Source organism: Lissotriton vulgaris, chromosome 5 (assembly GCF_964263255.1).
Source record: "Lissotriton vulgaris chromosome 5, aLisVul1.2, whole genome shotgun sequence".
NCBI lineage: Eukaryota > Metazoa > Chordata > Amphibia > Caudata > Salamandridae > Lissotriton > Lissotriton vulgaris.
Genome location: NC_141693.1, coordinates 1,065,005,136 through 1,065,026,755, shown reverse-complemented (window position 1 = coordinate 1,065,026,755; position 21,620 = coordinate 1,065,005,136). Strand labels below are relative to the sequence as shown.

General features: G+C 45.7%; 1 protein-coding gene across 2 annotated transcripts in view; it reads left to right on the top strand.

Annotated features, from left to right (window-relative positions):
• Positions 1–21,620, top strand: part of CFAP43 (cilia and flagella associated protein 43) — a 922,989-nt gene that overhangs the window by 737,085 nt on the left and 164,284 nt on the right. For both annotated transcript variants that reach the window (XM_086922745.1, XM_086922746.1), the window contains 2 exons: positions 7,359–7,445; positions 7,561–7,649. In XM_086922745.1, coding sequence (XP_086778871.1) covers positions 7,359–7,445; positions 7,561–7,649 — 176 coding nt within the window. The remainder of the gene's footprint in view (positions 1–7,358; positions 7,446–7,560; positions 7,650–21,620) is intronic.

Below are 21,620 nucleotides of genomic sequence, written 5' to 3'. Positions count from 1 at the left end.
ATGAGTTCACTACTCCTCAGGCCAACCAGCGTACCCTTTCCCCCACACAAGAATGGGTCAATAGAATATCCTCCTTTTTCGACAAAAAGGTTAAATCCATTTATGGATCCTTCCCCCAAGACAACGTAAGCAATATTGATTTACACTCAGTGGCGAGTAGCCAATCGCCGGTGCCTTTGCTGGATGCATTTAAAACTAACCTGTGAACAGGTATTAGAAGCCATCACTAAGATCAAATCAGACTCCCCAGCAGATCCTTTACCTCCCCGTTGATAACAGAGATTTTTAACATGTCACTAGACCAAGCGATGGTGCCCAAAAGATGGAAAACAGCGCAAGTCAGACCTATTCTGAAAAAAACAACTCTAGATTCCAGAGAACCAGGCAATTACAGTCCCATCTCGCTACTGCCTTATTTCGGGAAGGCTCTCGAATCCTTGGTAAATAAACAGCTTCCCATCAATCTGGAAAGTCATGGTCTCCTTGACTCATCGCAATCAGGATTTCGGTTGGCGCATAGTACCGAAACGGCAGTAGTAGAGACGGTGGACAACATCAGGCTGGCTTTGGATAAAAGAGAATCAGCTATGCTGGTTCTTTTAGACCTGTCTGCTGCCTTCGATACCATCTCCCATGACATTTTAGAACAACGGCTCTGGGAGATAAGGGTCGAGGGAAAGCCCTGGACTGGTTTAAAAACTATTTAAAGGATCACTCCACCACTGTGCACATCGATACCCTAGCCTTATGCAGCAGACCAGTAAGCATTGGAGTTCCCCAGGGGTCGATTCTGAGCCTGATACTCTTTAATCTTCATGTAACACCACTGGCCAGGATAATCAGGGCTTACGGGTTTGAGGTCGTGTCATATGCCAATGACACCCAGCTGCTGATCACTTTTGGTCCTGACACTAGTGACACAATGATCCAATTTAAAAACTGTCTGACCCACATTAACAACTGTATGGGCGAAAATAAATTGCAGCTGAACAGCAGCAAAACCGAGATCATTCTGTTTGGCAGGGCCGAAGGGTATTGGTCTAGCAGCTGGTGGCCCCAGGCACTGGGCCCACGCCCTTCCCCTAAACAAGTAGTCTGCAACCTAGGAATAACGATTGACAACAAGTTATCCATGAAAAATCATGTCAATCTTGTGCTGGGCACTTGGTAAAGGATTTTCAGGAAGTTACGCAAAATCTTTAAATGGCTACCTATTGAAGCCAGGAAGCCTTTCGTCCAGGGCCTAGTTGTAAGCGGTTTGGATTACGGGAATACCTTACTAGCCTCCCTAAACGAAGACCTCTTTTGTAAATTGCAAGTTTTGCAGAATACTGTGGCCTGACTGATCTTAAACCTACCACCAAGATCTCCTTCAGTCCCAAGTCTGAGGTCCCTCCATTGGCTTCCAGTTAGGAAAAGAGGTCACTTCAAAATCATGTGCCTAACTCATAAAAGTGATACCAAAGGGGATGATGGACGGAGGGCTTGAGCAAATTAAACACTCACCCCCAGTCAACTGATCTGGGTTTAATCCATCATCATTCTTTAGCTCACTCCACCACCCCAGTTCAGACATGGCCATATGCAAATCAGTCTGACCCTGTGCCTTATGGGAACAGTCCAGCCCGAACTGCCAAGCCATGTCTGCCCTGAACCGGAAACAAGCATCTCATAAAAGTATCTATGGTACTGGGCCTGGTTATTTAGTGAAAAAAACTTAAAAGATATCAACTAAAAAAGAACACTGTGATCCAGTTCAAAATCTATTCTCACCCCATTTCTTGTCCGCACCACACGCAACAGGGGACGATCGTTTTCCTTTCTTGCCCCCTTCTCTGGAATAAGCTACCGCTTCATCTTCTTTCTATGGTGGACCACCAGCGTTTCCGCAAAGAATTGAAAACATGGCTGTTTGACCAGGAATATTCGTAAATCGGATTTGTCCTCTAGGCTCTGGAATCTTTGCAGCCGCCATGAGACCTAGCGGTGATATGCGCACTATATAAGATTCTCTGACTTGACTGACTTGACTTGACATCTAAGATCGTAATCGTATACTGCTAGCTTTTCCAGCTGTATCATATAGTCTTTCAGGAATTCATGTCTTTTATAACTTCCTAAAACATGTCCTCTTCTTCCCATATCTTCTAGTGCTTCATGTATCTTGCATCTGTCTGTTATGATTTTGGTTAAACTGTTATTTGTATCATAGGCAGAGGCGTTTGTGAATCTATTTGTTGCTTGGAATAAATAGGGCTGAATTTGACCACTTACTCTACAGGCAAGCCAATGTATCAAGCATAAGGTGATGTTTGGGTCTACTTCTTTTGTTAAGTAGAAAATTGAATGCAAAACGAACAATTGATGGACAGAATGCAGAACAATGTCATACATTCACCCCAGTACAGAGATCAGTTTGGACCCAGCCATATGCAAACCAGTCTTGACCCTGCGCCCAATGCGAACAGTCCAACCCGAACTACACGGCCAGGTCCTTCCAGGACTGGAAACAAGCACCCTAGGATCGTTTCGGGCTTTCAGCCCTCATCAGCCAGATTAGCTTGACTCCAGTGGCATGGAGAGCACGGGACCCACGTCTGGGCATACCCATCCCACTCGGGGTGACAAATGCAAAAAGAACAATTGATTGACAGAATGCAGAACAATGTCATACATTCACCCCAGTACAGAGATCTGGGCCTACATCCATTGTTTTTTTGCTCACCATGCCATTACATTACAGACATTACAGATACATTTGTAAATCGCGCTACTTACCCGTGAGGGTCTCAAGACGCTGGGAGGGGGAGCTGCTACTGGTCGAAGAGCCAGGTCTTGAGAAGTCTTCTGAAGGTCGGCAGGTCCTGAGTCTGTCGTAGGTCCATAGGGAGAGTGTTCCAGGTCTTGGCGGCGAGGAAGGAGAAGGATCTATCGCCGGTGGTGGTTTTCCAGATGCGTGGAACTGTGGCGAGGGGGAGGTTGGCAGAGCGGAGGCTGCGGGTGGGGGTGTAGAAGCTGAGTCGGTTGCTGAGGTGTTCTGGTCCGGCGTTGTGGAAGGCCTTGTGTGCTTGGATGAGGAGTTTGAAGGTGATCCTCTTGTCGATGGGGAGCCAGTGTAGGTCTCTCAGGTGGGGTGTGATGTGGCTGCGTCGTGGGACATCTAGGATCAGTCATGCCATGGCGTTCTGGATGCGTTGCAGTCGTCTCAGGAGCTTGGTTGTTGTTCCTGCATAGAGGGTGTTCCTGTAGTCCAGTGTGCTGGTGATGAGGGCAGGGGTGACGGTCTTTCTCGTGTTGGGGGGGGGGGGGGGGTCCATTTGAAGATTCTGAGGAGCATTCTGAGGGTGTTGAAGCAGGGCGCGGAGACGGCGTTGACTTGCTTGGTCATGGAGAGGGCGGAGTCGAGGATGATCCCCAGGTTGTGAGCGTGGTCGGTGGGTTCTGGGGCTGTTCCCAGCGATGTTGGCCACCAGGAGTCGTCCCAGGCTGAAGGGGTGGAGCCGAGTATGAGGACCTCCGTCTTGTCTGAGTTCAGCTTCAGTCTGCTGTGCTTCATCCTTTCGGTGACGGCCTTCATTCCTCTGTGGAGGTTGGCTTTGGCGGTGTGGGGGTCTTCGGTGAGGGATATGAACAGCTGGGTGTCGTCAGCGTAGGAGATGATGTTGAGGTTGTGTTGTCGTGCGACTCGGGCGAGTGGTGCCATGTAGATATTGAACAGTGTTGGACTGAGGGAAGATCCCTGTGGGACGCCGCAGATGATCTCGGTGGTCTTGGAGCGGAAAGGTGGGAGCTGGACGCTCTGTGTTCTGCCGGAGAGGAAGGATATGGTCCAGGCCAGGGCCTTCTCTTGGAGTCCGGCGTCATGGAGGCGTGCTGATAGGGTGTGGTGGCAGACCGTGTCGAAGGCTACTGATAGGTCCAGAAGGATGATGGCGGCTGTTTGTCCTTTGTCCATCAGGATCCTAATGTCGTCGGTGGCGGAGATGAAGGCGGTCTCGGTGCTGTGGTTGCTGCGGAAGCTGGACTGGGATGCATCCAGGATGTGCTTGTCTTCGAGGTAGCGGGTCAGCTGTCTGTTGACAATCTTCTCAGTGACTTTTGCCGAGAAGGGGAGCAGGGAGATGGGCCGGAAGTTCTTGAGGTCCTTTGGGCCGCTTTCGGTTTGGACCCAGCCATATGCAAATCGGTCTTGACCCTGGGTCCAATGGGAACAGTCCAGCCCGAACTGCCAGGCCAGGTCCTCTCTGTACTGGAAACAAGCATCCTAGGTCCAGTTTCGGGCTTTCAGCCCTCATCAGCCAGTCTACACTCTCTTGCATTGTGGCCTATTATATGACAGTAGACTACCTCCACACTTTTGGATTCAGAGGTGAAGCGGGATGGCTTTTTTGCTCGTTCCGTGCTGAATGGTTGTATGGTATAGGCAGGCAGGCACCTTCCCCCGTGAGCCTGACTGCTTGGGGATTTCAAATCAGAAGGTGAGGAATCCACAGGCAGTTGTATCCATCAGTAGAACAAGTTACTTACCTTCAGTAATGCTTTTTCTGGTGGTTACAGTATCTGCCTTTGGATTCCTCACTGACCCACCCACTGCTTATACAGAAAAATAGTTAATGTGTATTTTATGTGATTTATTGTTAGAATCTTGTGATACTTGGGACTAGGAAATGTCTATGATGAAGAATTTCCATGAAAATGGGTGGAACTGGCGCCAGCACGCCAACAAGGTCTTCTTATGACTCCAATGACGTCACGCGGAGTCGCAGGTGGAGCCGTTCCATTGTGAAGTCCTCGTCAACGTGGGAGAGCTGAGGAGAAAAGTTGGGATAATTCAGAAGTTGAGGACACCACAGGCAGAAACTGTATCCACCAGAAAAATCGTTAGCGAAGGTAAGTAACTTGTTCGTTTAGTATGTTTTTAGGATGGATTTTATTGGATTTGTTATTCTATACCGAATAAAGCTTATATTGATTGACTCTGTTAACTGACCAGTCCATCCCCGTATCTCTTCTCCCAGACTTCAGATGGATGTTACCCGCATGATACCCTTCCCATTATTATTTCGGCATTGAAGGCGGTCCCCCACTCTCCTTGTTGTGCTGTATGCCATTGATGATTGAAAAAATCAACTCACTATCTTTTGCTGACTAATGTACAACTAGAGACATTTCCCTGTCATAATAGGAGTAATACCTGATCAAACACCTTCCTTCTTTTTCTACTACAAACTGCACCAGCACCACACAACCAAATTAAGAATAATAACTAACTAGGGTTCCTCACAGTGTGCCCTTGCCCTGTTTCACATTTTGACACCAGTTAGCAATGAGAAAATTGTTGTTTTATTTTTTTCCCTTTGATTTAAAGTTTAAAGAAAATGTATCTTCAGTTTTGTCATTTTCTGTTATGTCTCTCCTTTCATTGTGGGTGTTTCTAAATGTATGATTTGGTTACATATTTGTTTTATCTATGTACACAGAAGAAGCCTCGGGCCTGTGCGCCACAGAGGCAAAACGCTTGTTAGCTGGCCATTTTCTCCTTTCTTTTCTGTATGATGTTAATGAACTGATTAATACTAAGACTCATAATAATAAAGAAAACACTGAAGTCATAATGGAAAACGAAAGAAAGCTTATTTTTGCATGTTCTGTATGTGACCGTGCTCATTCAAGCTTACCCAAGCTCCCACAGGATCTAACTAGTCTTATTTGTCTTGTATAATCTGCATCTCGTGCTAGCACTAGCCCTTATCGGTGCCCTTTATGAACATTCCCGGAACTGGTAGTGCCATTAACTATTTTACCCTAATTTCCCTGCTGACCCTCTAGATAATTTCTTCCTTCTTCCTCCTGTTCTTCCCTTACCCTTATTCTCTTCCCCCGCTTCTTCAGCATTCAGTACTCTGCCCTGCACACCTCCCTTTACTCCCATTTACGCCATCTCATATCAGTGATCAGTCAAGTAATTTGCCAACAGTTGGGCACTGACACGCACTGAATGGTGCTGTGAGTTTGATCCTGAAGGTGGGCTGATATCCCTAGCCTCTTTTTAGTGCATCGAACGTACTTGTTGGTCTCAGAGAAATATATGAGAGTTCTGTGGCTTCCGCAAGATAGTAACAGGTGCTTCTGTAATACTTTGAGTAGCAACTCCATGCCACTTCACTCAGCAAACTGCAATTGAACTGCAGAAGACACTCACAGCCTGTAGGCTCCATGCACTTTGTATTCTCTATTCGCATATAGCCCAGCAAGGGGCACTAATAATCACAATACCTGCTGAGCTGCATCAAATAAGTCCCATTAGCCTACCTGTGTACCCCGACAGAGCACCTGGTTCCCAGAGTAACTCCACAGTACCACTGTGGTGGATCAACAGCAGCTTGATGAGAGAAGTGCACACAACATCTAAAGGCAGAAGCACATTTGGCCACTCTTACCAGTAGGCCTATCAAAGTCACTGTGGTAAAATTGCCCAGGTTTCTTCTTTGATCTGTAAGATTTAGTCATCTCTATGTTTCATGCTAGTTTTCCCTTTGTTCAGTGGTCTGTAATTAATGTTAATGTTAATTTTAATGAGATTTTTAAAGCGCACGTATACCCTGGGGTGTCTTGGCGCTGAACTAGAGTAGGACCTTAAGACGAGGAAGGAAAACAAGGGACTAGTTTGAAAATAACCACGTTTTTAATTGTTTTCTGAAGGAGGAGAGGGAGTTCAACTCTCTCATGGCAACAGGAAGAGTATTACATAGTTTTGCTGCACAATAGGCCGTGCTCCGACCTCCCCAGCTAGCAGTTCGGATCTTAGGAACCAGCATTAATCTGGCATTTGTCGATCTTAGCTGCCTGCCTGGGTGGTACCATGAGAATAGATGTTTCAAAGGTACCTGTCCTGCCCCATTCAATGTTTTATAGGCAAGGCATAGTGCCTTAAACTTAGAACGTTGCACCACAGGCAACCAGTGGAGCCTCTGTATCTCTTCTTTAATTGATTGGTACTTGGGTATTTTCAGTAGGAGTCTGGCTGCAGCGTTCTGTATCATTTGAAGTTTCTTTAGATGTTGTTTCTGTAACCAAAGGTATAAACTGTTACAGTAGTCCAGCTTAGGCAGCACCAAGGTGGGCGCCACTGTTTTTCTAATTAGGATTAGACCATCTATTTGCTGAATCAAGACCCAAAGAATATACAAGAATATACAAAGGAAATTGTCCTTATCTTCTTATTATAGTCATCCCCATTGTCCACTTGTTTGTGTTTAAATGTGTATTGCAGAATTTGTCAAAATCCAAATTCACAAGAAATTGTGGGAAACGTGAATGCGAAAGGAAGAAAAAATTAATTGGTTTTTCTCTTAAAGGCAATTAGTTCAGAAACACTTGAGACATTTCGCGAGCAAGTTGAATCTTTCAGAGAGAACTACGACTACTTGGTTTCAGAAGATAAGGTGAGTTTTTTTTCTGTTTTCAATGCACAGTTGATCAATGTTACCACTCTTATTTTGCTTAATATCAGTGTAATTTGGATTAGAAATATCTTATTTTTAAATCTTTGTTTTCTAGTTCATGGACAAAGGCTTTAAAAAGGAGTTTTCAGATGTTCCCACTCATCAAGTTGATCAGCTTTACAAGCTCTACAGACGCAGACCAAGGTACAATGTTCTTCACTATTTCAGACTCCTTTGAGATTAAACTTCTGCTCATCAGTCTCTTCTCAGAATGACAGAGGGCTCTTGAAAGCTAGTTCCAATGGAATTGCTTCCATCCTGCCATCATGATGTGCCCTATGAAATTTCTTTTCCATTTTGATTGATCTCCCCCAGAAGCATCTCAAACAAAAGCAGTATGGTTGTCTGGATTTGCAATTTAGCATTACCAGCTTTTTTATGTCCATGGGCAGCAAACATCATCCAGATGTTTCAGGACAAAAGAGTGCCATTCATAAAATATGATGTCCAGCAGGCATGGGCGTGAATATATGATTTTCAGAGGATTTTTTGCATTCTCTATGATTTAGAAAGTGTTATTTGCCCTCTGGAAAAACCTATGAGTTTGTCTGGTGTATGTTTTCCGAATATATACTTCGCCAGTATTGGGGTGTCTTTCATAGATTCACATGCCTGAATAATTCTCCGTCGTCGGAGTGGGAGTCCCACGGTACATAAAAAAGGCAATAATTTGTATATAAGAAAACCAAAACCCCTGGTAATACCAACCAGGAAATAAAGAAGCCCTAAACTACAATGGAAAAAAAACTTCCACACTCATGACTATCTTAGTCATTTTGTATAGACCAAACTACAGCCAATCAGGTGCCAGCACCCACAAGAATGCTCTCCCCAGAGACTGAGGCTCTCAGATTTTCTACCGCACGTCGTGTGAAAGGGTGTTCCCCAGGCTCTGCTCAGTACTTCTCAACCTGACTGGTATTTCTCCTATTTTTGGAATGTCTTCTTCAAAATCTCTCTTCAGACCATGTGAGTCTTGTGGGAAGCTTAGGCTTTTTAAAGAAGATCCCCACAAAAAGTGCATTTATTGCCTATATCCTGATCATGAGGTAAAGGATTGTAAGATCTGCAGGACCTTCAGAGACAGAGAAGGTTGTTTTCTATTATGGTTGCAGAAAATTAAGGACCAGGATGATCCTCTATCTGAGGTAGGAAGTTTGGCTTCGGGGTCTTCTATATCTTCCAGAAAGAGAAAGATTGAGGATGAGGTATCTTCTCCTGGGGCTAAGGTGTTGAGAAAAGCTAAGGATTCTAGTTTGCCTTCCTCTTCTACCGCAAAAAAAGGCTTCTCCACCTTCTAAATTTGGACTCAAAACGCCCCTGAGAAAGTCTGCAAAGTCTTTACTATCTAAAAGACTGTCAGCGAAAAATTTCCTCAGACCCGTAGACGGGTCCCGTCTACAGTATTTTCTCCACATCGACGGTAACTTTCTCTTCGCCAAAGCCTCAGATGGTGATGTCGACGGTTTCTTCACCGTCAACGATGGTCTTGGTTTCAGTGAGACCCATCTTGTCGACGAAGATTCAGCCATCAAGCGTCGACGTTCCTTCGTCGTCGAAGTTAAAGATGATAATGTCGATGAGTGCATCTTCGACGAAGATTAGCCCATTGACGAAAGTCATCCCGTCGACGGGTTCCTCGTCGACGAATGCAGCTTTGCCATCGACGACCACACCGTTGACGAGAAGTCCATCGTTGACGACGACATCGTCGTCGAAGATTCCACCGTCATCTACAAGTTCCTGGTTGACAAAAGTTTTACCGTCGTCGACAGCTTCGTCGATGACGAAGTTAACATCGTCGTCGAAGGCTTCGTCACGAAACTTACCTCGTCGTTGAAAACATCGTCAACATTGAAAGCCCCGTCAACGGTGGGTCCATCGACACCTCTTCTGTCTTCATGTACGGATCTGCAGGTTTGGTCCGCAGCTCCGTCTGCTGCCTCTTTTACTTCACCGTCATCGGGAGCTTCATTATTACAAAGGAGAGGCTCTACGCTATTGCCTCTTTCACCCCTAAAGTTGCCTGAACAGCTTTTGGATTCAGCGGAGGATGATAATCAGGACGTCAATTTCTGAGTGGCCAGAAGTCCGTCAGAACTGTTAATAAAGACGCAGGAGGATGATCACGAAGAGGAAGAGTTTTTTCCTGCACCAGTTGCTCAAGCCCCTGCAGCAGTACCAACAGCACAGATGCCATTAAACCTTCTTACAAATCTACAATACATGTTAATTTACTATTACTGCCGGTTCCCTCTGTCTGAGTCTGCAGATTCGCTTCCGGCGACACCCATGACGCAAGCACCTGCCTCAGCCTTGAAAGTCCCGAGACAGTCTCCTTTGACACCAGTACCTGAGGTACAATCTTCTAATCCACCTTCTCCAGCACAATCCCACCATACGTGTAACACCACTGATGACAATAGAGAGGAAGGAGAGGTGGACGACCATTCAGTATTGTCGGAGCAGGATAATCATCAGACGCAGACCCCATAACCTACTGCTCCTCATACGGCGGACTCTCCACCTGTTGATATTGGTGGATTCCATCTAGTAATGGAAAGAGCAACAAAGATGTTTCAGATTACTATGGAAGGTAAACAGCAGGATTGTTTTTTATATTACTTTAAAGATCAGCCACACAAACAAGTGAGGACAATCCCGAAAATAGATTTCATTGTGAAGGAGTGCCTGAAAGTCATCTCCACTCCAAATTCTTTACCAGCAGTCTTACCTCGAATTGACAAAAAGTACAAGGCGCCCATTGCATCACCTGCATGCCTTATCGGACAAGCTAAAACAGAGTCCGTTGTCACTCAAGCCGCTCAGAATAGGGCTAGGAACCCATCCTCACAAGTGACCACCCCACCAGACAGAGATGGAAGACGTCCCGACTCCATCGGGAAAAAGGTGTCAACTATAGCTGCGACTACTATCCAAGCAGCAAATTCCCTAGTAATCGTACGGAGATATGATAGACAGATGTGGTCAGACATATCTCCATATCTAGAAAAGCTTCCAAAACCGGAGAGGTCAGAAGCAAAGAAGGTGTTACATGAAGGGGAGTACGTCTCTGCAGAGATGATTGACGCAGCTGTGGATGTGGCAACCACAGGCTTCCGACAGTTGGCGGGCGCAGCAGTCTTAAGGAGACAATATTGGCTGAAGTCAACCTCCTTCTGGCAAGAAGTCCAGGCAAAGATAATAGATATGCCTTACGATTGAGAGTATTTGGCCAGCACATTGATGAGGCTTTGCAGGCCATAAAGAAAGATACAGGCACCGCAAGGTCGCGGGGAAACCTGCAATTTCGCAAATCGTCGTTTCGTGGCGCCAAAGGACGTGGGTCCTATTCAAATAGAGGAGGATATTCTCAGCATCGCTCGTACCATTCATGACAAGGTAACCAGCGATATCAACCGTATAAACAACAGACATACAGACAGCGAAGCAACAACTTTTTGCAAGGAAAAAGAAAATCCTCCTATCTGGGACGAGATTCTGCTAAAAGACAATGGGAACTGCCACCTGCCGCCACCGATGCCAGTACCAAACTCAAAAGTTGGAGCAAGAATATCCCATTACTTATCAAAATGGTCCAAGATTACTATGGACAAGTGGGTCCTGGATGTAGTAGCCAGAGGACACGCTTTGGAATTTGTCAAAATCCCTCCACATTCACCTCCAAAAGGTCCACCACCAGCTCACCTCAAAGAGCTTCTGTCCCAAATAAACATAATGATTCGGAAAGGTGCAATCGAGAAGGTTCCTCAAATACTGAGAGGAAGAGGTTTCTATTCGAGGTTCTTCCTCATACGAAAGAAAACAGGAGAATGGCGCCCCATTCTCGACCTACGCGCCCTCAACAAATACCTCAAGAAGGTGTCCTTCCGGATGCTAACACTTCAAGAAATCCTCCAGCTTCTTTCCCAAGGCGATCACATGGCTACCCTAGATCTTCAAGATGCCTACTTTCATGTGCCCCTTCTCCCCAGGCACAGAAAATTTCTGAGGTGCAGAGTGGCTGGTAGGGACTTTCAATTCAAAGCTCTCCCGTTTGGGCTTCGTTCAGCGCCCCGAGTATTCACGAAGGTATTAGCCCCAGTGGCGGCACATCTTCGCTTGGAAGGCATTCCAATCTTCCCGTATTAAGACGATTGCCTTATCAAGGCCAGGTCTCTAAGAGCAGCAAGAGTACATGTCCAAAGATGCCTCTCGCTCTACCAGTCTCTGGGACTTTCAATCAATTTCAAGAAATCCCATCTTGTACTGTCACAAAGGATATCGTTTTTGGGGGCAACATTAGACACTCACATCACCCAAGCCTTTGTCTCAAAAGAAAGACAACTCAAGATTTGCAAGATGGCCCTCAACTTACGACAAAAAGAGTACGTTTCAGTATGAATGTACAAGTCATTCCTAGGGATGCTTTCATCCTGCATCCCTCTCATACCCAACTGCCGTCTCCGGATGAGACCTTTCCAGGAGGAACTCAATCTACAATGGGTTCAAGTGTCAGGGTCATTCGACAACAAGATCGCCATAACCTACAGTATGAAAAAGGCTTTTCTATGGTGGACTCGGAAAAAGAATCTGCAAATAGGGCGTTCATTCCTAACGGAAATACCAAGTTACACAATCACCACGGACGCTTCCTTGGAAGGATGGGGGGCACACCTACAGGGAATGACCGTCAATGGGAAATGGGATACACATCAAAAGAAGTGGCACATCAACCTTCTAGAGTTGAGAGCAATTTTTCTGGCCCTGAAATCTTTTCGGACGGTGATACACACGGATCCAAAGTTTTAATCAGAACAGACAATACAACAAGTATGCATTACTTGAACAAACAATGGGGCACAAGATCGTCCCTTCTTTCTCAAGAGGCCCAGGAGATTTGAAGTTGGGCTCTAGATCACAGGATAAATCTGTCAGCAACGCACGTTCCAGGGATGTCCAATGTCCTCGCCGATTCTCTCAGCCGAGCGACAGTGACAAATCACGAATGGGAACTTCATCAGCCGACTCTGGACAGAGTTTTTCAGAAGTGGGGTCATCCCGACCTGGACTTATTTGCGATGAAGCAGAACCACAAAAGCCCATACTTTGCAAGTTGGGTTCCCCACAAGGATTCATGCGGAGAAGCACTTTCGATGAATTGGCCTCAAATATTTGCATACAATTTTCCGCCGATTCCTTTGGTTCCCAGTGTCATCCGTAAAATGAAACAGCAGCCATGCCGCCTCATCCTCATCGCGCCGAGGTGGCCTCACCAATATTGGTTCACCGAGCTCCTACTTCTCTCGGAGTGCAATCCCATACAACTTCAAACACTACCAAATCTTTTAACAATGCAAGAGGGTCAAATTTGTCATTCGGGCCCTGCTTCCTTGAAATTAGCAGCTTGGCTCCTCAACACGTTGAATTCGCCCATCTAAACATTCTGGAGGATTGTAAAGAAGTTCTAGCCAATGCTCCAGCACCTGCTACTATTAAGACTTACAAACTTAAATGGAAAATGTTTTGTGTCTGGTGTCTCGCGACCAACTAACATCCACTCCATGCCAAACCAGAACAGATCTTACCGTGCTTTCTTCAATTGGCTAAGTCTGGCTTGTCTCATTCAACTCTGAAAGGGTTTTTAGTGGCCATTTCCAGATTCTGTCAAGATGGTTCTAACTCTTTGTATTCCACTAGAATAATTCAGCAATTCTTCAAAGGCCTTTTTCGAATGTTCCCATATGTTTAGCGTCCACCTCCTTCCTGGTCCTTGAATGTGGTACTCTCTCAGCTCATGCGTCACCCCTTTGAGCCTATTAATAAAGTGGATCAAAAATTCCTTTCCTGGAAGGTTTCTCTCCTTCTAGCTCTAAAATCGGCACGTAGAGTCAGTGACATTCAAGCATTCACCATCAAAGCTCCGTTTTTACAGTTCACTTCAAATTTGGTGGTGCTACGTACCAATCCAAGCTACATGCCTAAAGTTCCATCCGACTTTCACCTTAATGAGCCGGTGCTTTTAAAGGCATTCTTTCCTAATCCACAAACAAGAGCGGAGAAGGCCTTGCATTCCCTGGACATCAAGAGATGTCTTGAATTTTACCTCCAACGAATTGCTACATTGCGAAAAACAGATCAGCTTTTAGTAGCATACGGAAGGATACGTCAAGGATACGCTGTATCTAAGCAGACCATAGTCCGTTGGGTGTCCTCAGCAATTAGTCTCTGTCACCAACAAGCAGGGAGACCATTGCAGTCATTGCCAAGAGCGCATTCTACGAGAGAGGTCTCCTCCTCGACAGCCCTCTTTGCTGGAGTGCCTCTTCATCATATCTGCAGAGCGGCAACCTGGACCAGCACGCATTCCTTCACCAAGCACTATTGCTTGAATGCTGCCAGCGATGCAGATACTTCAGCGGGACGAGCAGTGCTTCGCAATCTTTTTAAATAAGGTGAGCCTCTGTTCTCCCTCCGCCTCTATGCTCTTCTAGAAGATTATGTTTCATGTAATATTGTTTGCAATGTACATATGCATAGGAATGCAAAGAGGCGTCTATGAGCAGGATGGTGTGTACTGCTATTTACTCTCATTCAGGCATGTGAATCTATGAAAGACACCCCAATACTGGAGAAGAACAATAGTTACTTACCTGTAATCTGTGGTTCTCCAGTATTGGTGCCTTTCATAGATTCACATGCACCCGCCCACCTCCCCTCAGAGGCTCCTCAGGTGATAATATTACTTTCACTCCTGTGCAAGAAAATCTGAGAGCCTGAGGCTCTGGGGAGAGCATTCTAGTGGGTGCTGGTGCCTGATTGGCTGTAGTTTGATCTATACAAAATGACTAGGATAGTCATGAGTGTGGAAGTTTTTTTTCCATTGTAGCTTAGGGCTACTTTACTTCCTGGTTGGTATTACCAGGGGTTTTGGTTTTCCTATATACAAATTATTGCTTTTTTATGTATCATGGGACTCCCACTCCGACGACGGGGAATGATTCAGGCATGTGAATCTATGAAAGACACCAATACTGGAGCACCACAGAATACAGGTAAGTAACTATTGTTCTTTTACTTTGCATGCGTTACATCGCATGCCTTTACAACGCGTCGTTACAACGCTATTACATCCCAAGTCATTTCAACAACTGGCTGTAGGGGGCGCGCTGGACTTAGGATTAGTATAATTTATTATTCCTCCTCCAGTTTGTGCATCAGCTGGGAAGATGTTGGATTCTAAATCCAACACCAGTGTGGCCCCTACAGCAAGTCGTTGAAACGACGTGCGATGTAGTGGTTTGCGTTGTAATTATGCAGTCGTTGTAACGACTGTGTTGTAAAGGCATACGATGTAAGGAATGAGTTTGTTGTGGCTGTTTCCCATGTTTTCCATGCCATCCATTGACATGTGCATTGCTTGCAGGGTAGATAGTCTATAGGATTGATAAATGTACTCCAGTGTTTTACCATGGACATGTTTCATTCTGGAAGTATTGTATACTTTCTCATTAGCGTACTGCAAAAGAGCCTGAGTCAACTTTGTGCATCTGCTTTATAAAAATTACCAGGTAGTGGAAAATCATATAACGCTATTTGCAGAAAGCTCTAAGATGTACTTAAAATGTTTTCACCAAAAGAGGTTGATCGACAACTGAATTAGTTTGCAAACCAATCAATGTACCAAAAGGTCGATGTGCAAAATAAGGAATCAGAGCGGGTCACAGTCGACCTGCCTTGTTAATATTAATGAGGTGAATTGCAAATTCTGACTGATTCCATTTAGTGGCCATCACAAGGATGATGGCAATTGCGTAGCTAGACCTACTGCCACCCGGGGCGTACCATAAGTCTGCCGCCCAGTGCAGGTAAGAGGGGGAGGCAGGGTAGTGGCCGACGGATGACTTGTTGGGGAGGGGGGGGGGAGGGGGGGGGGCAACAGACACCTTGTTCTGGGACAGGGGTAGTTGACAGACATGACTTGCTCACCTCTGCCACTCCCAAAAACAGTGCCGCCCGGGGCGGACCGACGTTTCCCCCCCCCCCCCCGAGCTACGCCACTGGATGATCTTCTTTTAGGTTCAGCAGACCACCATGTAACGATTTTGTTAAATGCACCTCCATTTCATTCAAGGAAATGTTGCTATGTTAAAATAAAGTTTCCTGTTTCAGAAAAGCTTGTTTGAGGTTAGGCAGTGTTGCCCTGGATTATTGCCCGCTCTCAACAAATATTTTTACAGTCAAAAAGAGGAAGGGAGCTGTAAGAGACCTCTTCCCTTTTGCGAATGGTATACCGGTATCTTTTCAATATTTTGCAACTGAATTTCAGTCTCAAAACAGGTACTGAATTTGTATTTGCAAGGGATGACCAAAACACACCACTTTCAAATACCGTTTAATAGCTATTTCTAAACACAATTGGCGATTCTGGGTAATTTGCAAACAACCGCACTTCTCATACATCTAGCCGTAAGTGAAATGTTTGTATTTAGGCAGAAGAGCTCATACACAATTCAGCACTTTACCCTTTGCCCACTGTATCTCATAAGGAGGTATCCATTTTCAAACTGCTGTCCCATATGTACAAATAATTTACACAGTGTCATACCGGTCTCGGTGTGGAGTGGGTGTATAGAATGGGACTGGTAGGCGCTACTGGACCTCAGCCGGGTGGTTGAGGTTGTTTGCTTCTGTTCTGACCAACTATGACTATGACTCTGCAAACTGGGCCAAGTACAACTCATAACTTTATAGACACAAAGAAAGGGACTGCCCCCCGTTTTTAATCCAACGGCTCACATAGAGTCCTTAACAAATAACATACAAAGATGAGCTCACTGAAATCAGACACAAGACCATATTTTTAGGAAAATACAAAACATGATTTTATTTATTTTTCCATTTATGATTTTTTTCAATCTGTTATTTCATTGCAAACAAAATCAATTCCAACAGTAGTATAATACAATAAATAATTTAAATAAACCTTCCAACCCCTATAAACGAATGCACTAGCTATACATAGGGAAAACTAACTGGTTTGAAAAGGTCTATAGCTAGTAAACCATTAATTAAATAAACCTAACTTGGTAAATACATTATGAGTTATAATTTATAGCCCACTATGACAAAGACTTTTTACCAACTATATGGATCAGTTTTTTAGTTTTATTATTCAAAGACACATATTTTTATATCTGATAGTTCTTTTTGTATAAAGTATAAATATAAACTTTTTTTGCTACAAACTGATATGTTTTTCTAATAATTTAGTATTTTTAAGCATTATATTCAGAATAGTTCATAAAAACATATAACATAGACACAATTGAGCATAAGACAAAAGAGACGATGGAAGGAAAGCGGTAAATGGCACACACTACGCGCGTTTCGGCTTGGCAGCCTTTGTCAGGTGACCCGTCTTTTGCAATGAAATGCTCAAGATGAGAGGAAAAACTGGCTTAAAAACATATATTTCGTCGGAGCTTCGTGTCTCTTCAAACTATGATGAGGATAGGTAGTGCTTGTTCCTTGAATAAATGCATTACCCCATGATGAGAAACAATACAATGTATATGGAAGACGAACCTAGAATCTAGGCAGCTGATCTGAGATTAGGATCACATATATATTAGCCAGGGGCCAGATGAAAGCTCATATGGATTGGCGATATATCTGATACTTTTTCAAAACTGGCGGGGTATGGCCCTCACGGCATGGGGTTCTCTGTAAGACCGGCGTGTCGCATCGGATGTAAAAAAAATACATCATAGTGGGCTATAAATTATAACTCAGAATGTATTTACCAAGTTAGGTTTATTTAATTAATGGTTTACTAGCTATAGACCTTTTCAAACCAGTTACATTCAATCAAACAACACAACAAACATTCTCATGGAACCACATCAAACACATTCTACAGTTAGGCATACCCATCCATTCTTCACTCGTTTACCACTCATCATACTTCCGGAGTCAGATGTAGCACAAAATATTCTGTCCACACTAATTTCCCCACAAGCATGTGGGAGACCAGATGATGAGAAAAAGCTGCCAAAACGCCGACGCGCGTTTCGGTGCAGTGCCAAGTCAAAGGCTACACCTTCAGGGCGATCAGAGTAGGGAAGGGACAAGATGGAGAAAACAGCATACAGTCTATAAAAGTTTAAAAAAGAAACAAATTCAAATTTCCGTATAACGACTTAAGCAATTTGTTACACTCACAATTTTCCCCAAAAGCCACTACATTAGGATGCACATTTAATATCACAGTTTTAGCAGTGGTCACGGCAGACTGAAATTCAAGTTTTTTAAGGAGGAAAGGAGGAGTCTGTGGGGAACGGGGTCGGGAGAATGAGAGTCGCCACGAGTTGGAGTCTATCTTTACCCGTTTTTATTCGGTTTGAAAACACCGGGTTAGGTTCAAAAAGGGGTTCAAGAACACAATATCCAGTAGGGTACAAATCACAAGCTTGGAGTCTCTCAGTTGGGGATCTTCCGGGATCTTCGGTTCCACTCTTGAGTCAATCAGAGGTGGCCACTGGTCCAGAGAGACGCTCGAGAAAAAGGAAAAGAAAAAGCAGCCATGTTAGGGCTGGGGTCGATATGTACAATAAGTGAGAATGGGGTAGGGTAGTGAGGGATCACCAGGGTGCTACCACCAACTATAGCAGTCTATGAGTGTAGGCGGACGGCAAGGTACGGCGATAGTGACCACCCTCAGGCTACCCCGTCCCACCCCGTGATTTAAACAACCCCTGAAAACGCCCTTGTACCTTGTGGAGCCACACTTCTCCCCTGGAAGTGTGCCGGGGCGGCTCGTGGTAACGTTGGCCTCCTGGCTTGTCGAGTCTCTGCTCCAGGGGTCCCAGCAGCGGTTCCACGATAGTTCCTCCTTCTTCCTCCGTGGCGTCCTCCTCGTGCTTCGGCTGGCGTTCCAAAGGTTCCGCGCCGACAATCCAAGACGGGGCTTCCTTAAACGCCCCCAGCTCGTCTGATTGAGTAGTGTCAGATGACGTCCGGCCACCTGATTGGTCGACCGCTGGAGATGCCGGAGAACACGCCCCCAGCGTCACAGAAGCTGGATACAGAGATGAATGTACTGGAGGCAGAGCCGGGGAAACCCAGGAAACGTCCAAAGGATCCTGCGGACGGGGTGGAAAGGAAGAAACGTTAGCAGGTACACCCCGTCCGTCCGAGTCAGGGAGCTCATCTAGGTCAGGGAGCTCGGCTTCGTGACACATCCCACCCCCAGGATTGACCCGATCGGGGGGAATCGGATAGCGGGACAGAAAGTCAACATTCCCCTGCAAAGAACCCTTCCGGTGACGGACCTCGATCTGGAAAGGCTGCAGGGCCAAGAACCAACGCAGGATGCGATCGTTGTTCCCTCTGTTACGCTGGAGCCAAGTCAAGGGAGCATGGTCCGTATACAACACAAACGGCCTCCCTTCGAGATAGTATCTCAACTTTTCCACTCCCCAACGGACAGCCAGGCATTCTTTCTCAATCGTAGAATACACCTGTTCCCTAGGAAACAGCTTGCGACTGATAAAGAGCACAGGTCTTTCAGCCCCATTCTCATCCTCCTGGGAAAGAACCGCTCCAATACCAACCCCAGAAGCGTCCGTCTGGAGAATGAACGGTTTGAGGAAATCAGGAGAAATGAGAACAGAGGAAGAAGTTAAAGCGTCCTTTAAAGCTTGGAAGGCCGAAGTCTGCACAACAAAAGGAGTGGGGAGTGCAGCAGACTTGATGTTCTTCCCGAGGAGGTCAGTGAGAGGAGCTGCCAAACTAGCAAACTGAGCAATGAATCGGCGGTAGTAACCCACCAACCCCAAGAAGGCCCTGAGTTCTTTTTTTGTAGAGGGGTAGGGTAATGCTTTGATCGCTTCCAGTTTCTCAGTCTGGGGCTTAATCTGCCCATCCCCTAAAAGGTACCCGAGATACTTGACCTGCTGGAAAGCAAATCGGGACTTCTTTGCATTAATGTGGAGATTGGCATCCTTTAGACTGGTCAGTATATTCCCGAGGTGTTTCAAATGGTCATCCCATGTCTTGCTAAACACTACAATGTCGTCCAGGTAGGCCGACGCATAGTGTAAGTGAGGTGCCAGTAGTGTATCCATGACCCTCTGAAACGTTGCTGGCGCCCCATGCAAACCAAAGGGAAGTACCGTGAAGTGGTAATGACCAGAAGGGGTTGAGAATGCCGTCTTTTCCATGTCTTTAGGAGCAAGGGGTATCTGCCAATATCCCTTGGTGAGATTTATGGTGGTGATGTACCGAGCCTCTCCAAGGCGTTCCAGTAGTTCATCGACCCTAGGCAAGGGGTATGCGTCTTGTTTAGACACCCGGTTAACGGCCCTGAAGTCGATACAAAAGCGGATACTACCGTCAGGCTTCGGTACCAAGACCACCGGTGAGCAGCAGTTGCTGTGGGAAGGAACTATGATCCCGGATTTCAGCATACTGTCTACCTCGGCCTGGAATGCTGAGCGTCTTGCCTCTGGGATTCGGTAGGGCTTTTGTTTTACCACTGTATTGGGGAGAGTAGGTATACTGTGTTCCGCCAAGTGGGTTCGGCCCGGTTGATCCGAGAAGACTTCTGTATGAGACAAGAGCAGGTTTTTAACTTCTTGTTGCTGGGTAATAGACAGATCAGGATTGATAGGAGCAGCACTGACTGTATGGTTTGTATCGAGTGCAGGAGACACCACATTGACTGCCTGGGGGGGGGGTGGCCCTAACCATTTTTTAAGTATGTTGATATGATACATTTGGGTTTTGCCTCTTCCTAACTGTACCAAGTAGGTAGTGCGTCCTATTTTCCTCAAAAGTTTAAAGGGTCCCTGCCACTCCTTCCTCATTTTATGTGTAGAGGAGGGTAATAGAATCAAAACCCAATCACCTACATCCAACACCCTCCACTTCGTACCACGATCATATAGGGTTTTCTGTTTGGTTTGAGCCACCGCTAAATGCTCGTGAGCAAGTGTCCTAAGTTTGTGTAGCCTGCTCTGTAGTTGCCTGGTGTAATCCAACAGGGCCTCAGCTTCCTGTGCTCCCTCAGTCTCCCAACTATCTTTAGTAATTTCAAGAAGTGTTCTAGGGGGTCTCCCAAATAACAATTCAAATGGAGAGGTCCCTAGACTGGACTGTTTCTGGCTACGGAGCACAAAGAGGGCCAGGGGCAATAACTGGTCCCAGTTCTTCCCATCACCTGACAACAATTTTTTTAAGGTTAGCTTAAGGGAGCCGTTGTATCGCTCAACCAAACCGTCTGTTTGCGGGTGATACACAGATGTCTTAATGTGTTTGATGTTTAATTGTTTGCATACCTGTTGCATCAAATGAGAAACAAAAGGGGTGCCCTGATCGGTAACGATCTCTTTCGGAAAACCCATGCGAGAGAACACCTCAACTAACCTCTGGGCTATCGCTGCTGAAGTGGCAGCTTTAAGAGGAAAAGCCTCGGGATATCGCGTGGCGTAATCAACCAAGACCAGGGCGTACTGATGTCCTCGGGAGGATTTCGGCAAAGGGCCGATTAAGTCCATTCCTATACGATCAAATGGGACCCCTATAATAGGCATGGGTACCAAAGGGACAGGAGGAGGGGTGTAGGGGTTCTGTTTCTGGCATATTCTACACTCCTGACAATATTTTTGTACTTGGGCGTAAATACCTGGCCAAAAAAAATGTCGCAATATGGACTGACTCGTTTTTTCTACCCCAGAGTGGCCAGCTAACAGATGAGCATGACCAAAAAACAATATCTGATCACGAAAATCATTCAGGACCAACAGTTGAGGTTCAGCATCAGCTTTGGCGAGTCTATAAAGCAGGCCATTCTTTTCAACAAACGTGGGATAACTTCTGGTGGACGGATCTTGTCCGTTTCGTGCAACGTGCCATGCGTTGGTGAGACTTGCATCGTTCAATTGGGCAGTCCTAAAATGGGTGTCCCTGGCCCAGGGTTCTGCGGCTAACAAGGTGTCACGGGGAAGGGACAAGTGGTGAAGGGTATCTAACAACAAAGTGCTGAATGAAGGGTTATCTGTCCCTATGATTATTGGTTCAGGTAAACCGGCCATAACTCCTACAATAACTTGC